The sequence below is a fragment of the Catharus ustulatus genome, chromosome 1 (assembly GCF_009819885.2).
Source record: "Catharus ustulatus isolate bCatUst1 chromosome 1, bCatUst1.pri.v2, whole genome shotgun sequence".
Taxonomy (NCBI): Eukaryota; Metazoa; Chordata; class Aves; order Passeriformes; family Turdidae; genus Catharus; species Catharus ustulatus.
Window position 1 is genome coordinate 55,231,565 of NC_046221.1, and position 17,567 is coordinate 55,249,131.

General features: G+C 44.8%; 1 protein-coding gene across 4 annotated transcripts in view; it reads left to right on the top strand.

Moving 5' to 3' along the window:
- The window catches only part of LANCL2 (LanC like 2), a 38,101-nt gene extending 24,576 nt beyond the window's left edge, over positions 1-13,525 (top strand). For 3 of the 4 annotated variants that reach the window (XM_033052669.2, XM_033052679.1, XM_033052651.1), the window contains 4 exons: positions 1,257-1,439; positions 4,744-4,920; positions 8,728-8,800; positions 10,404-13,525. In XM_033052669.2, coding sequence (XP_032908560.1) covers positions 1,257-1,439; positions 4,744-4,920; positions 8,728-8,800; positions 10,404-10,519 — 549 coding nt within the window. In that variant the 3' untranslated portion in view covers positions 10,520-13,525. Of the gene's footprint in view, positions 1-1,256; positions 1,440-4,743; positions 4,921-8,727; positions 8,801-9,381; positions 10,350-10,403 lie in introns of those variants that run through there. The other variant, XM_033052660.2, reaches the window with a different exon arrangement.
- Positions 13,526-17,567: the final 4,042 nt, after the last annotated feature.

Sequence of the window (17,567 nt, forward strand, 5' to 3'; positions counted from 1 at the left end):
TGTGAAGCCTCCCCACTTCACAAGGAGGGTTCTGAGTGAGGGCTGATTAGCTTTGGGGTTGTTTTTCATGACAAACTGCTCTGTATTCGGGTGTATTTTTGATGAGCAACATGAACATTTCTGTTCCACTCAGAAAAGTGCAGAACTGGAGTCTGCTTGAGGGACCTGGTAGATAGAAGTCTGGCAGAGGTTTTCTAGCTGAAGGATAATAGAGGTTTCTGATTTCTTCAGGTTACTCAAAATATAGCTATTGAAAGTTTTCCTTCATTTGTCTGTCAGACTTTGAATTGTGGGAGTGTGCTCACCTGTTGAATACAAATATGCTGGAGCTGGTGGGAAACAGCAGCATTTCATAACATTGAATCAGTGATAAAGACATGTTATTAAAAAAATTAAGCTCAGCTTTTAGGCTGCTATAGGCTCCAGTGTTTGTGGTTGTTCCCACAGATTGCAGAAATTCCAGAAATCATATGAAAATATAGAGAGTTCTGCTGGTAAAAAGGTGGAAAATGGGCTGGTAGTGGAGGGAATGCCAACCAAGAGCAACTGTAGACACAACAGTTATTTGGCTTTTAAACCTTTAGTTACAAGAAACATACAGGATGATGAATGTATTCACCATTTGACAAGGATGTAAATTAAACAAAAAGACTAGGAAGAACATTCATAAGAGCAATTGAAAGATGAGTTTGTAGTACAAAGATGTTTATATATCTGGTGAGGTAGCTATTGCTTCTGAAATTGGAAATGCAGATTTATAGCCCATAGCTTCAGGGAGTTTTGTTTATGATGGAAACCTTCAACCCTCATAAATTTCTTGCTAGATATGCTTGCTATATACTTTCCTATATACTTGCCTTCATTTGCTGGGAAATAGTTACTTCTTAAAACAAAATGTGTAACTCAGTATGTTGGAAGTGTGTATTATTAGCACCATGTGTACAAAACGGTCTTTTTCCTGTAAGTGTTCTCACTATTTTGAGTTACAAAGAGAGATTTGAGAGTCTTCATACTCTGTTCTTGGTTCTTCCGTAGTCTTTCTGGGTCATCTCCATTAAGACAAGTAACAACTTGGTGCCCCAATTTCTTTGTCTCTTGCAATGACGGTAAAAATGCTCTTCGCAAGTGATCCACAATATTTGGATCAAGGGCATGTATGTAGAATACTTGAAAACAGATTGTAGAATTAAGTGTTGATACACAATTTGCTACTACTTCTGTTGATGTGTTTAGTGATGTTTATTTTATTTCTTCAGCCAATTGCAAATGTGGACCAGGAGACTCTGACAGAGCTGGTGAAGCCAAGCATTGACTACGTGCGTCATAAAAAATTCCGATCTGGGAATTACCCGTCATCACTGAGCAACGAGACTGACAGACTGGTTCACTGGTGCCATGGTGCCCCTGGAGTCATCCATATGCTCATGCAAGCTTACAAGGTGAATCATTCTGTTTTCATAGATTTCACAGATTCACAGAATATTCTGGGTTGGAGGGGACCCACAAGGATCATCGACTTCAGCCCTTAAGTGAGTGGCCCATGCAGGGATCAAACCCACATCCTTGGTGTAATTAGCTCAAAGCTCTAATATATATATATAAACATATATACATATATATCTGTCTTTACAGAGAGACTTATATGCAGGCCTGTTAGCTTGCAAGGCTTTAAGTTAGTATCTTTCTAGATCTAGGCTTTTGAACAAGAACCCCAAGCTAGACACCTAAAAATCTCAGACTACAGTAATTTCACGAATACAAGCCGCACCAATTTGACTAAGATTTTGCTCCTAAACCGGAAATGCGGCTAATAATCAGGAGCGGCTAATACAACCTCAGAAGTGCCTGCCAGAGTGCTGAGCCGAGCAGCTGCAAAGTCGGCATTTTGCGATTGTTACAAATCGCTACTCTGTTGCACTGCGGGTGGAGCCTGGCTCCCTGTAGGCAGCACGGGGGGCGGGGAGAGAGGCAGGAGAGCTCTCTTTCCTCCTCTGCCACAGCCCAGGGGAGAGACCGGGGGGGCCCGGCGCCGCCATTGCCGCGGCCCGGGGAGGAGAGGGGGGACCCGGGCCGCCCCTACCGCGGCCCGGGGAGGAGAGGGGGGACCCGGGCCGCCCCTACCGCGGCCCGGGGAGGGGGGGAGGAGCCCGCGCCGCCATTGCTGTGGCCCGGGGAGCCGACGGGAGCCCCGCACTGCCATTGCTGCGGCCCGGGGAGGGGGGGGAAGCGCGCGCCGCCATTGCTGCGGCTCGGGGAGCCGACGGGAGCCCCGCACAAGCCATTGCTGCGGCCCGGGGAGCCGACGGGAGCCCCGCGCAGCCATTGCCGCGGCTCGGGGAGCCGACGGGGTGCTTTGTCCCCGCCCGCCGCCGCCGCGGCAGGAGCGGGGAAACTCCGTCCCTGCCCGCCGCCGGCGCCACGGGCGCGGGAAAGCTCCGTCCCCGCCCGCCGCCGCTGCCGTAGGAGCAGGGGAAGCTCCGTCCCTGCCTGCCACCGCGGGGCAGCGCCGACCCGGGGTGACCGAGCCCAGGGGCAGCGGCGGCCGGCCCTGAGCTGCAGCACCGTGCTGGCCCACCTGGCCCCGTCAGCGGCCCCTAGCGGGCCGAGCCTGCACAGCCTTAGCTCAGCCAGTAAACCGCGCCCTCCCGCGGTTCTGTTACTAATTGCACGCGGGTCCTCGCTGCGAACGACAGAGCTGCTTATATTCGGGTGCGGCTTATCTATGGACAAAAACCGAAATATTTGCCAACACCCAGAGATGCGGCTTATAGTCAGTGCGGCTTGTATTCGTGAATTTACTGTACTTACATTGGTGTGTTTTAAAGAGAAAATAAGTGGGTAAAATAGCTTCTCAGAGCACTAGCAGTTACTAGGCTTTCTTGGAAAAGAGACATCTATTTAAACAATTTGGCATCAGAGTCCTGGGTGTGAGGACATTGACCTAAATGCTCTGAATCTTCACCCTAAGAGTTTTAACAATTACATTGATTTTCAAAAGTATAGGTTCATGTGCCTTGCCAAAGAATGTCTTCCATAAATTGCTCCTTTATTAAGATAAAATTCTTGAGAACTTAACATCAGAGCCAAGATCCCAGGCCCCTTCCAGGGCATAAATAAAACTGCTGAGCTACCAGAAGCCTGCTGTTTGCCCTTCTCTGTTCTTAACTAGGCTTGCTACCTGTTTTTTTTGTGCTTCTGATTTGCATGACGTTTGAAAGTACGCCATTTAATTGAATTTATCCAAATCAATTCTTGCTTGTGACAGCCTTCCCTTATTCTCTGATTGGCATCTGGTGGGCTGATGAAAAGCAGGCAGTGTGGAATAATTACTCACACTGCTACCTGAAATATGGACTTTAAATTTCTTTCAACGTTGCTGCATGTAACAGCAGTTGATTTTTCTTTGGACTGTGGTAGGAGGTTGGCTTAACACTTCTCCACTCTCTCCTTCTTTGTCAATGTGATGCTTTCCCCAGCACAAAATGTTTGCAGGATGTGAGAGAGATAGGGCCATGTTCTGATTGGCAGTCTCCTTTTTGGCCTCTTTCTGTGGTTAAGGTGATGAAAGATACTCTTTATATTCAGCTTTTTGAAGCACTGTAAGAAAAAATTGGCACATGTTTTGCTGACTATGCTTTCATACCAGGCACAGGACTTGTGATAACACACAGCAGTATTTGTCCTGGAAATCAAGTGCTGTTGCCAGGACTTAATTCAAATTGTTACAAAGTGTCAATTCAAAATGTTACAACTAAGCAGATCTCTATTCAGAGAGAGGCACTCCTTTATCAAGCTTGTGAATTTAATAATCTTGCATGTTGGTTGCTTCTATTATGTTATTAAATAGTTTGGCAGGGGATACCATCTCCCCAGGATTAAGTTTTACAGTAGTGCATCAGATTTGTTTTGCTGGGGTTATTTTGGTAGGGTTTGTTGATTTGGGGTTTCGCTTGTTGATCTGTAAAGTGACTCAGGCAAAGGTGAGCAACAGAATGGCTTTATAAAGGTGGAATTCTGGTGTTAATCAGCTAAATTACTTGGTTTTGTTTGCTTCATTCTGGATGAGCCCGCTATGTTTAAAGTGCATTTCAGTTGCAATAAACTTTGCAAGTGTTCCTTTTCTCAAACTGACCGCTGCTTCTGAGTACATACTATACAAATATACTAATACAAGTAGCTATAAAGGTAATGTAGGGTTCCTGCTTGTATTTGTGACAGAGAAAAGAGTCCTGTGCTATGCGGGGAGATATTCTTGTGCATTTTTGATGTGGAATTGAAGGTAGACAGTGAGTAACCAGGAAGAATTAGTTATGAAGACCAGACCACCAATTTGAGTCCAGATTTCATACCCAATATTCTCTTTTCAGTATTCCTGGAGGCAGCATTACATTTCTGTATTTTCAAATTCTGGTTTGGAAATAGAAAACAGAGAAAAAAGGACCATGTGCCCTTCAAATAGATTACAGGTTTTAGAACCAAAGGCCTTGAATTTGAGTTTTATCTTTGGAGTCCTAATTTTGGAAAGAAAAACCTAAGAAGTTTTTTCTTTTGCCATGTAGGGAAAGGAGAAACAACTTAGTAAGAAAAGAAAGACAAGTCTATGAAGAATGAATTATTGCCATTCAAAATAAATTTTATATGGAAAAACCTCACTCAAACAGCAAAACATCTCTTGGGCAGATTCCTTTGATTTTCATTAGTACTTCAATTGATATGTGTTTATTCTCTGTTTTTATTCCACAGACTTTTAAAGAGGATAAATACTTGAAAGATGCTATAGATTGCAGTGATGTCATCTGGCAGAGAGGTTTATTGAGAAAAGGTTATGGGATCTGCCATGGTACTGCTGGCAACGGCTACTCCTTCTTGTCTCTCTATAACCTAACTCAGGATAGAAAGTACCTCTACCGAGCTTGCAAGGTGAGCTATGCAGCATCCCAGCAAAATCACTGTACCTTTCACTTCCCAGTGCCTGTACAAGGGTAAACTGGGGTGGGAGTGGGCTGATGTGCACTGGGGATGGCTGCGATATTGGGTGGGATAACAAGGCCCATTGTGAACGGCAGCGATCTCTTTTATGGTCTGAGATCACTCACCGCACAGTAGTGGTGATTTGAGAGTTCTTATTTTTCAGCCTGGGCACCGAAGGAAGAGTCAGAAGCCATTTTCTGAGGTTTCCAAGGTTGTTTATTCTTTCTTATCTAAGGAATTTTCTCTCTGACTCACGGTTCATCCTGCAAATCGTTCAAGGCTTTCTGCCTGCCCTTCTGGGCAGGCCTTATCTTTTACACTATAAATTATGCATACACTGTTTATAATTAATCTCCAATATATGACACCTACATTGCATTGTCCAGTTTTCCCCTAGACCAATCCAGAACTGACATCCTAACCCAAAAGATGGATGACATGAAGAAGAAGAAAGACATACCATGCCCTAAATCCTCCATCTTGTGTTCAGACCCCTAATATAAACAATTTTTAAAACTTCACTTTTCTACCTTTTACTACTCTAATTTATACTCTACTTATATTTTTTGCGACTTTGCAATTCTTCATATAAAGATGATAAGTTCTCCCAGGAACTTAAATTGAACTCACAGGGGTTTTGGGCACCTTGCCAAGGCATCTGAGCCCCCTGCCCAGGTTCCAGGGAAGCCAGGGGAATATCCTGGGTTCCCATGGCCCATCACTTTCTCCACTTTCTGGACAACTTCAACTATGTGTATGGAGAGCAAGCACTGTCTTAATAAGCAGAGTGAAACACACAAATGATCTGTAAGAGAGGAGGGGCTAAATATATTCGGAAGAAAATAAGAGCCAGAAAATTAGCCTGCTTGAACAATAACAGACTGATGTTATATGATGCTAATTAATTCCACTGAGAGATCCACTGTCAAGTCCTCAATCAGTACTGTTTGTAGTCTTTTGTAATTATTTGTTTTCAGACTAGTGCCTGTTTGGGACTTTTAGAGCTCTGAATTGCAGTTATTAAATTACTCACTTAGAGTTTTTTTTTTTATTAATACAAATTACAAAGAAAGACACACTCAGATTTTCTCCACTGGAATTGCCCAAGTTCTGCTATCAGCTCTTGGCTATGCTAGCAGTTACTGAAGGAGAAAGCTTTCTCTGCCTGTTCCCTTACCGTGTAAGACCTTGGGTTTTTTTATTTGATTTTTTTTTCCAGTTTGATTCACTGACATGAGGTTTCATTTTGTGTACACAGCTTTTTAGCTGAAGCTTGTTACAAAATATTGCAAGTGAAATTTGATGAGTTGCTTCCTAGCTGCTTTTTAGTGAATATTTGCCATATATAAATTTACTGTATTCATCTCTGCAGTCAGCCTGCCCTCTGTCAGCAGAGCTTTAAAAATCTATTGCTTGTCTCACATTTATCAAAGCATCATGCTATGAGGACCTGTAGACATACCTGCATCCTAAAGATTGAAATAAAACCCACAGCAAATTACACATGGAGTCACCCACTGCTCATAGATGAGCCATAACACCCTGCAGGCATTGCTGGCAGCATGGCTGTCAGCTCTGCCTATCATCCTTCATGCTAGCACACCATCTGCAGCTCTGTGCAGCATTGTCAGCTCCTGTTGGTGCTGCATTTCTGGCCCAACAGAGCACTGGTATTTGTCCACATCTCTCTAGAGAAAAGCAAACATAGCTGCCTCAAATCTAGAATAAGGAAGAGACTCAGTTATGTACCTGAAATCCCTTTAAGAAGGAAGTTGTCATGCAGCAGCCAAAGACTGTTTGCTGGAGGTGCCCTCCACAGACAGTGGATTTGCCGTCACTCTGATACTTAGCATCTCCAGCATCCCCTTGCATGGGATCTTGAAACAGGCAAAGGAATTTGCTTGTCTGGCATTCTTGAAATCTTTTCTTTGTGAGCCAGAGCATGCAGGGGAAGCAAACATGTGGTTATGTTGATACCTAGAAACATGTAACTGAGAGAATGAGATGGCTCCCCTCCCAGGGGTGCTTCTTCAAACCAAGAACATTAGGCCCAGGGGAAGAAGCCTTGCCTGGAATCCCTGGTTACCTCACAAAAGCCATGAAATGATTTTCACATTTGACAAATGAATCACGAATAGAAGAGACCTCTCTTTTATGATTCACACTTTCATCTTCACAGCTTTCATCTCAGATTTTCACGCAGGCACCCAGGAGGCTGAGGCACTCCTAGCTGGCCTGTCTGTAAGAGGAGAGAGGGGCTATGGCATCCTGGGCTTCAGTTAACAGACCATTGAGCCCTGTGCTGTTCAGCCTTGTGATTGCCACTGTTGGTGGTAAGCATGCCCAGTCTGTGTGACAAATGTCAGATGCCTTCCTAAGATATTTTTTCTTTCCTCCCCAAGATACTGTGACTTACTGGATCTGCATTGTGCTGAAGCTATGAACTTGCAAATGATGGTTGTGTTTCAGTAGCCTAGGGTGCATTTTTTAAATTTCTGTTGCAGTTCCCAGGCTGGAAGTAATAATAAAGGCTAGTGTGCAATCAGATGTGGATGTTGCAAGAATTGATTGTAGCTTAGAAACATGCCATAAACATGTTTTGTCCTCACATATAAGACAGGATTATATGGGAGAATTAAAACATAGTTTGGAGATTTATAGCCACAGGGTGCCCAAAAATGTTTAATTGGTTCTTAATAACAGTGTGAATCACAGTGTTTGTGGTTTTCCCTTGTGTTTTCTGAAGACACTCACACACATGCACATACCTCTATCAAGAGAAGAAAATTCATTCCCCTGCTAAATATTTAAACAGAATGGAGTGGGGAGGAAGAGAGGAGATACCACCCATTTCCCTGTAAAGAACAGACAGATGGCTCTGGGATCATATTTACACCCCATAGAGGCAGAGCTGGGGCATCCTCTCGTTAGGCTGATATTTGCTAGCAGGTAGCCCAAATTGCAGAGGAAGCAGGGAGAGACCTCTCAGTTGTTTGCTTTGCAGGAGTCTGTGCATGTATTTTGAACAAGCGGTGGTTTGCATTCAAGCACAGAAATGCCAGCAGAACTTGTACCCCCCTAATGCTCTGGGGAGCCATAAAGGAGAAGTAGCTGATTGTTACTGAATTGATCCAGGTGTGGTTCATAAGTCATGTGTCTAATGTAGCTACTGCAGCAGTGCTGATCAAACATGAGAAAGACGCTGTTAACTCTTTTTAATAGTTATCCATCTCCTGCAACAAAGTATTGATGTCCATAATTGTCTAACTGTATTTATAAAGATTTTTCATAAGGCTTGGGGAGAGCAAATAAATAAAAGTAATTAATGACAGCTGAAGATTTAATACTCTCAATTGGTGCACAGAAATGAAAGAAAACCAAAATGCAAGTAAACAGCTATAAGTCCTGAGTTTGTGGATAAATTAACACCAAGAGAAATAAGAGACTGGTGCAATATTAGTAAAATTTTGACTATCTGTTCTTACAGCATTTTCCTTGGCATGTAGCAGGGTTGATTTACAAAAAGCAGATGTCTAGCCCACCATTACATTGTTACGAAACTGAAACTCATTCTATGCAAATACATATTTTAAAACCTGATTGTGGCCTTGCCATGGTTGAAGGAGGACAAATTGATTTATGTGTTGCGTGTCTGCTTACACTGCTTCACATTTTGCACCTATTAATGATATTCAGATACTCAAGCTTGCGTTTAACAGTGTTGAATAAAAATACGTATTTTAATGTGTTCCCCAGTTTGCTGAATGGTGTTTGGAGTATGGTGCACATGGATGTCGTATTCCTGACCGACCTTACTCCCTCTTTGAAGGTAAAGTGATGGTATTAAAAATGTTTTTGTACTACAGGAAAGAGGAGCATCCTTGCAATTTTGGCACACGTAGGAATTGGAAAGTCTTTGGAGGGATCCTCCTCTATTAAAGCCCCCCTCACCTCTGCCTAAAAGAAGGCAGGGTGGTAGGGGGTAGAAAAGGACAAACAAAAATCATTCACTATCACAACTTTTATTCCTGCTTTCATTTCAGCAATTTGAATGTAAAACCAGCACCACTGTTACTCCAGAACAAAATTCTGCTGTGCTGATGCAACTTGGTTTAAAGCAAACAGAAGTTCAGGCAACAGTTTTGTCACTGGTGGTTTTTAAGAGGGACTAGGCAGAGGAGCGGCTGTGAGTAGGGGGGGGTCTCAAACTAGTTGCTAGCTGTCAGAACTAGGCTTTCTCTGCTGCCGTACTCAACCAAGGAAGTTTTAATGTGAACCTGAATCACTTGAACAGGAGAGTCCTTAACGGCTTATCTGTAAGTTCAAGATGTTACCAGATACTTTCCTAGAGCTTTGTATTTTTTTTAATGTAGCTTATTTTCTATTCCCTGTATCATCATCATGTTACAGAACCAGTAACAAGGAATTACAGATCCAAGTGGGATTTAAGGTAGGGCCCCAGCTGCTCCATGAACAACGAGCGTCGTGTGCCACCTGCTGCAGATATTTGAAATTACAGCAGCCAAGTAGGGATATTTGCAAATTAACAATTCTGGGCCTTAACAAACACAAGAGAGCAGCAGTTTATATGCAGCCCTTCTAAATACAGAGTTAGTGTCTTAATGCTTAAAGGAGAAAAGAATAAGTATTCCTATTCCTGGGAGCGCCCTTGCATGCAATCTGTTGTATAAAAGCTTTGAAATTTGTTGAGAAGGTGAAAGAGTGCAAACAGCAGGATGAATTGTGCTTTAATGCTGACACACAGCTTTTATTTTAGTTTTTAGTTGTCTGGGAAGTCTCATGTGCTTGCAGTTGTCCAATTCTGCATTTGACAGAATGCATGCTTTGATCGGAATTTGCACGTGCATCTTATGAAATGGTCCTAAGTGTTTTGTTTCCATCAGATATTGGCATTCAGAAAGGTTCCTTTATATGTGCTTACCTGTTTATAAAGTACGATTTTAGTTTGGTCATAAAACTGACCTTGTATCTATCACCCTATGAGTTCTGCTGGATGATGCCCTTTGGGCTCTGGATAACCTCTACATGAATAGTGAGGAAATGAATCTGTATTTCACAAGTTCATTAAAGTTTTGGCTTCTTCTTTTAACCAGTGCAATGACAAGCAAGAGCTGCTCAAACTATGAAGGACAGTCCAAGCTTGGATTAGCTTTTTCTTAATTTGAAATAGCATTGAGGTTGTTCAGTTGAAGAGATGTTAGCAGAGACATCTTCATTCTTGCCTTTGATATTTTCAAATAAAATTTGCTTTTCTTGGCAAAGTACAGATGAACTTGCCTTTCCATAGGGCCTAAGTTCACCTCTTTAAAAATAGATCCTTGTGAGGGAGGAGCTCAAAAAGGAGCTTTTGCCTTTGCTGTTAGCTGTGCTATTTTAATGTACTCAAAGATTTCCTTCTCATTATGTTTTAGGTATGGCTGGAGCTATTCACTTCCTCTCAGACATTTCAGTACCGGAGACTTCCCAGTTTCCAGCGTTTGAACTTAGACCTCAAAAGAGGGAAAACAAAGTGGAACAGGATGGGTAAAAACATCATTTTGAAAGGAAACTGATGCCAAAAGAGATAAGACTGTTTAGTGCCTCTGATAGTGAACCAACTTGACGCTGAACCGACAGATGGACAGATGGATAAAGCCCTTTTCTCACCCCTCCTGCCCCAAAGGACCATGAAGTCATTAGAGCATGAACAGGAGAAGCCACACTTAAGTTCTGTTAAAGTGATAACTTCAGATGTAGGACCAGAGAAGTCAAGTTCTGAACTTAATCTTTTCCGTTGTATTTGTCTTCTTTGGGTCTTTGCCATGCTCTGCACGTTTATTGGTGTTGTGTGTTGATCTGAGTCTTTTGTTGTTAGCCAAAAGCTGGTCTCTGTGTGAATATCTGTCCTGTACCTTCATGCATGACTCACAAGAGCAATGTTGCTTTCTGCAGTGTGGTCACCCACAGAGAGAATTGGCTGCAGGACAGTGCCCAGCTTCACTGGTGTGCTGGCAGCTCTAAAAAGAGATGAAAAATGTTTCTATGTTCATTTTTTTCTGCCTTTTTCTCCACAAGCTTACAAGCTAAGCTGGTGGAGATCAGCCAGTTTTGATGAAGAGGCATGAGACCATTTCCATTTTCAGAAACTCAGCAGGTTGAAGGGATCTGACTTGTCTTTTGCTGCTGTTGCGGGAGGCTTCTTTGAAAGTCTGAAAGAGATGTTGGCTTTGATACCTGCAGCTGGTTAGTGTGTTAGGTACTTATAGCAGGGTGGAGATGCTTCTCCCCATCACTGCGAAGTCCCATCCCATGCCATGAGATTAAACTGGAGGTGGAGTCACTCGGACTAACCTCCCTTTGTCACCGGCAGCAGAGCCTGGACAGCATAACTGCTTCTCCTTTCCTGGACCTCAATTTAAAATAAACCTGTCCATCATATACAGATGAGCAAGGGAGGGTGACAGGGCAAGCTTCTCATGTAGGTAGTTCAGGATGGTTATTTCTTTGGAACCAAAGTGGTGATTTGTTCATCTGTCCCCTCCCCTCCCATGTAGTAGTGCAGGAGTGATAAACAGCAGCTGCTTTTGGAGGCTGCAGAGGGTTATTGAGCAATATGAAGCCATTGCTAGTGGCTGTAATTGAAGTGTATTTCACCTTCAAATCCACAGAGAAAAAGCTCTTTTCCTGTAGTCTTAACTGCTGCTAGTGCTTTGCTTCCCCCTGTAGTGTGGTGGGGTTGTGAAATACTAGACCTGCCTCCAGGTACTCCTGAGTATCAGGCCATTGGTTTGGGAGGAGAGATGGGGCATACTCCGAGCACTATTAGAGCAGGTTTATGTGTCCAGGTAGTACCTAAAGTGTAGCACCCTCCAAATCACTCAGGCTCTGTGGTCATCTTCCCCCAGGTCTCCTTGTGCTCTGTCATTTCAGATGCTGATTGTAATTGGTGTCCTCTGTCGGGTGCGAGTGTGACAGATGGCAGAGTGTGACATTTGGGCACACGTTGGGATATCTGTGACCTGTGGGCCATCTGCTGAGTGCCAATGTCTGTGGTTGGGCTTGGAGATGCATTGTTGCTCCTGTATAAATTGGTCTTGATTTGTCACCTTGCAGGTGACTTCCTTAAGCACATTCCAGTGTCTGTTGCCAAATCCCTTAGGATGTTCATAATTACTCCATTCAGTTCTGCTGGACAACAGCACTAGTGTCAGTGCACAGACAGCTTAATGTTACAGTGTAGCAGCTCCTCTGCTGGTTTGTCAGGTAGGATTAAAACATGGGAGCAGCAGAAGAGACTTTTCCACCCCTCTGGCAAAGGCAGAAGGTGACGTAGTACAACAAACCTAGCTGCATCTCTACAGCCAGGGGTGGGGGAAAATGCTGAAAGACAGTGGGAGTGGGAAGTGCTGCATGGCAAGCAGCTGGACTGAAGCAAACAGGAGCAGAGCAGCAGAAAGTGAGGAACAGAGGGAGTTATTAATGTGAGACGTGAGTGAGGAACAGGAAGAGCTGGTCACGGAGGCAATGCACAGTGCACCAGCAGAAACCATTTTGATGAGAGATTCCTCTGTGCCAAGAATGGCAAGAGTTAACTGTTTCTTTCTTCAGCCTGTGGATCCTTGATCTCGTCCATAGAAAAGCCAGGAAGGAAACTTGCCCAGCAAGCCTCAGAGAAATACTAACAGAGGTAGACGCTAGCTCTGTTCCTGTTTCACATCACCCCCCACCTCTTTGTCCCTTCCCCTCGTGGATGCAGAGCATGTTGGGTGTGTTAACAGAGAAAGGGCTCACCACATTTACAGGAACTGCCTGCAAACATTGGCCACCTTGGCAAATCCCAAGCCTCTGTTGTATGAGCTGTTTAACTCCGGGGTCTGCTTGCAGGTTTTTCATTCAGTGATTATATGCATATTGGCCTTGGCTAATGTGCTTGGAATGGCTCCTGTGGGGTGTGAGTTTGGCTGGCTGGAGCCTAAAGGGAATTAAAACCTGCTAGTTTTAAAAAGATATATAAACACTCAGATCAGCTGAATGCTGAGCAGATCCTCAAGATGCTGGCATGTACATGCCACAATGATGAGCAAGTCAGCTACCTGCTCTTCTGTACCATAGCCAGCCTTCTGCCCTAGTGGGGCCTGGCAGGCCTGGCACCATCCTTCTCTGCAGAATCCTCTCAGAATTGAGTAAGACTGGAAATGTATCAAGCTGGGAAGTGTCTTGACAGTGCATCTGCCTCATCTTCCTGATGTGACTTTCCCTGTGGCTTCTCCTCTCTGTCCGTCACAGCGTTGTGGTATCTAGGGTGGCCCCTTAAGGAAAGATACAGTGTGAAGGTGATTTCACCGAGGCATTGTCTTCAGAAATGACATCAAACTAAAAATGTAGAAAATGTCTTAATATTCCCTGGTTTGCTTTGTCTGTGTGTAATAGTCCACCTGTTGCATAAAGCAGTAGTTTTAAAAATGGAAATGCTCTTTGGGCAGAAAAAGAGGAAAAAAATGCTGATGTTTTATTCTTTGGCTTTATTAGTAAAGTTCAAGCTATGTGGTGGTAATTTGTGTCTTTTTTTTCTTCATTGTGGTTCTCCTTCCTTCCCTCCAGCACTGTGGTGATAGGTGTCCCACTGATCTGACTGCTGAGCTGCTTCCCTCTCTCATAGTCCTGCAGGATGAAACACATGCCAGAAAGAGGGCAGATTGCTTTTTTTGTAATCTTCACATTTTCTTAGCACTGCAGGTGCCTTTCCTGCTGCTGCTTCCAGGTGATTTTTAGTGAACGTTGCTTAGTGCAAAGCTCTGCTTTCCTTTGTGGCCACACAGGTCCTGTTGAAGAGTTTGCAGCTAAAGCCAGACTCAGGATGAACTGGTTTGTAAAACACATATATGAAATCTCTGTCCAGCTGAATAACAGCTGTTTCCCAGCTTTGAGGAAGTTTGAAATGTTGCTCTAGGTAGGCTTTAACAGAAGGAAACATCAAGTATGCTGCAGGCAAGAGGTACTATTTCTGTTTCACAAAGCGCCTTTGTGCTACTCATGGCCATCTTGGCCACCAAGAGAAGCTGCTGCTTTTTCTGGATGGAGAGGATCAGTTCTGTACAAATTCAGATGTAGATGGGTAACTGCATTGGGGCTTTTCTAGCACAGCAGGTCTCTAACATCTAAATTGCACATGAGAGGTAGATAGGAAGAAGTGCTGTGTGTCACCCCATAGCTAGGCACCATTGTGCTACCTGAGCCCTGCCCAGCAGGGTGTTTGATATAGCTGCCTTTCCTAGTGAAACTTCGCTTCTTTTTCCATGTGTTTTCATTGGTTTCATGTAGATTCACAGTCAGGACCACAGTACATGATTTGTGTGTAGGGATCTGACTTTAAACCACTGCTTGTCCTAGACATCTACAAGTGAATTGTGGTAAATCCAGCTTGTAGCAATTAGGTAAGATAGGGTTAGGCAGCAGAGTGGGACAGGTAAAGAGGCATCCCTCCTTGTGACACCTCTCACTGCATAAAGCTAAAATAACAGATTTGCACAGGAAGGCAGGGCTGCTTGTCACTGTTCCCTCTGCCTTCTCTGCTGTCCCCTTCACCTTGCAGCTTGGAACAGGGCTGTGAGTTGCACCTCTCATCTTTAATTGCCTTATTATCGAGCAGTTGCTTTGTAAAAGCTGTCTCATGCTGGATCTTGACCTGCGTGCTGTCTCTGTAGTCATTTCCCTGCCAAATAGTACAACTGTAAGGCAGCTCAGCTCCTGGTGACGGGATCAGAGGGGAGAGCTCCTACAGCCACAGGGCCTATAAAGGCATCCTGGCTCACCTACTCAATTAGCAATGTTAGATCTGAAAAAGTGTTACGGCTTCTTGGCTAACCCGTGTGCCAAAAAGTGATGTTTTGGATGTATAATTATGAAGCTAACCTTTCTGAAGTTTTGGAGTTGGTTTTTTTAAAGCAGGGAAGAAAGAATATCTCCTTTGCTTCTTCACATGGTCTGAATACTTTTTTTGGAAAATACAGTCCCAGCTGTTGTTACATCAGTGTAAGCTGTCACAGAGGCACCAAAGGGGAAAAACCCAAAAAAAACCTCCACACACCATAAAAAGTTGTCACTTCCCAGAATGATGAAACACAGACCCCACCAGAGTTACATGCAAAGTGAACCAAGAGTCCCTGGTGCCTCTTCTCATAAAGCAGCATACAGTAAATTCACGAATACAAGCCGCACTGAGTATAAGCCGCATCTCTGGGTGTTGGCAAACATTTCGGTTTTTGTCCATAAATAAGCCGCACCCGAGTGTAAGCCGCTCTGTCGTTCGCAGCGAGGACCTGCGTGCAACAAAGTTGCCAATTAGTAACAGAACCACGGCAGGGCGGGATTTACTGGCTCGGCTCGGGCTGTGCAGGCTCGGCCCGCTCGGGGCTGCCGACGGGGCCAGGTGGCCAAGCCCGGCGCCGCCGCTCAGCGGGGCCGGCCGCCACTGCCACTGGGCTCGGTCACCCCGGCCCGGTGCTGCCCCGCGGTGGCAGGCAGGGACGGAGCTTCCCCCGCTCCTACGGCAGCGGCGGCGGGCGGGGACGGAGTTTCCCTGCTCCTGCCGTGGCGGCGGCGGGCCAGGATGGAGCCTGCCTGCTCCTGCCGCGGCGGGTGGGGATGGAGCACCCCGCCTCCTCCCCGAGCTGCGGCAATGGCGGCGCGGGGCCCCCCCGTCTCTCCCCCGGGCTGCGGCAGAGGAGGGAAGGAGGGAGCTCTCCCGCCTCTCTCCCCACCCCCCCGTGCTGCCTGCAGGGATCCAGGCTCCACCCGCGGCGCAACAGGGTAGCAATTTGTAACAATCGCGAAATGCCGGCTTTGCAGCTGCTCGGCTCAGCACTCTGCCTGGCACTTCTGAGGTTGTAAATGTCAGAAAATTATTCACATATTAGCCACTCCTGAATATTAGCCGCATTTCCGGTTTGGGAGCCAAATCTTAGTCAAAATGGTGCGGCTTGTATTCGTGAAATTACTGTAGTTGGGAGATTTCAACAGAAGGGCACTGACCCCCTTCTCATTCTTCCTGCTGCCAAGTCATAGGGGCAGAGACCTCAAAGGTGTCCTTCTCTGCCTGCTCCCTGCCTCCTCAGAGATACATCAGACACATTTTGGGGATGCACAACTGAAGAAAGGCCCTCAAGGGATTACATTATTCATGTTCCTGGCTCCCCACCCAGGTTCAGTGGCTCCACTAAAGCATCTCCAAGTCCTGTCAAGATGTTTAACCCCTCTGGATCACACCTCACTGCAAGAACCAGGAGACAAACAGGCACAAGACACAGAAATCACCTTCCTGAGGTAGATTGAGAGATCTCAAAGGCCAGCTGGGAGTCAGCTGCTCATTGGTCCAGTGCCTCTGGAAGGGGCAGGGAGTGCTCCATCCCTAGGGCTCCCAGCCATGACAACCAACCTTATTTTGCAGTCAAAACACCACCCTGCCTCATCAGCAAGGCACCAAAATCCCTCTTGTGTTTGAGAGAGAATGCAGTCGCTGCACCCAGAGAATCCCAGCAGATAAAGCACCAAACCCCCATGAGGAAGTTCACATTAGCAAAGCTGCAGCAGATGGCAGCTCCTAGGGCATCACCACTGCCAAGTAAAATCCTGTTAGAATTTCAAGGTAGCCAGAGGAAAGACATGTAAACAATTTGCAGTTAATGCATATGGATGCCCACAGAGGTAGTGTGTTTTCAAGAAAAGACCAAGCAAGTTTGCTAGCAGAGAATTCCCTGTGCTGTGTGAGGTGTCATTCATCAACACTAGGAAATAAACAAGCCAGACTTGAGGAAAACTTCACCTGAAGTTGAATTTCACTGTACAAAGGTTTCTATTCAATGTGTCCAGGACAATGCCAGCTGTCATAGATACATTTCATAATATAAAAGGACTTAACAATATCTATCTATTAACATGAGGTCTGTTGCCATTTATATTGACAGAAAAAGGTTGGAATTACTTTTAAAAAAATGTTTTGTAAACACAACTATACTCAGTGACATACACAGCTTTTACACTTCAAGTACAAGCTAATTTAGAAAATACATACAGTTGTGATGCACAGATGGACCTTTTATAGATTCATCTATTAAATGTACTTTTTTGTTATCTGAAGTGTCCCTCAAGCCTAAAGACTGCACACACAGAAGTACTTTGCTTTGTCCCTTATTATGATGCACAATAAGGGAAAGTCTTGGTTACAATTTCATCCAAGTCAGGTAAGCAGGGATGAACTCCTCCAGTGCTAGCTCTGCTCCAGATGGCTACTGACTCCACCAGCAGAAACAATGGCCTTTACAAGTTTTTCTGTTAGACACTCATATTCATGGCAAAGGGGGTTTTGCAAATCCAGCTTGGTACCTAGAAAGAAGCTCACAGAAGCCACTATCATAGAACAGCACAATAAAGCTTTGGTTACTTGTGCACAGGTCTTCAGATTACTCCAAACCACCTCAGTGAGACCTCTGAGCCCTGGGTGGTGCCACACAGGAGCATTCACCCGGTACCCAAAAGACCACATGGGCCTCCTAACCCTAAGCTATGTTATTTTTCAACAGCAGGATGCAAGGGCATCT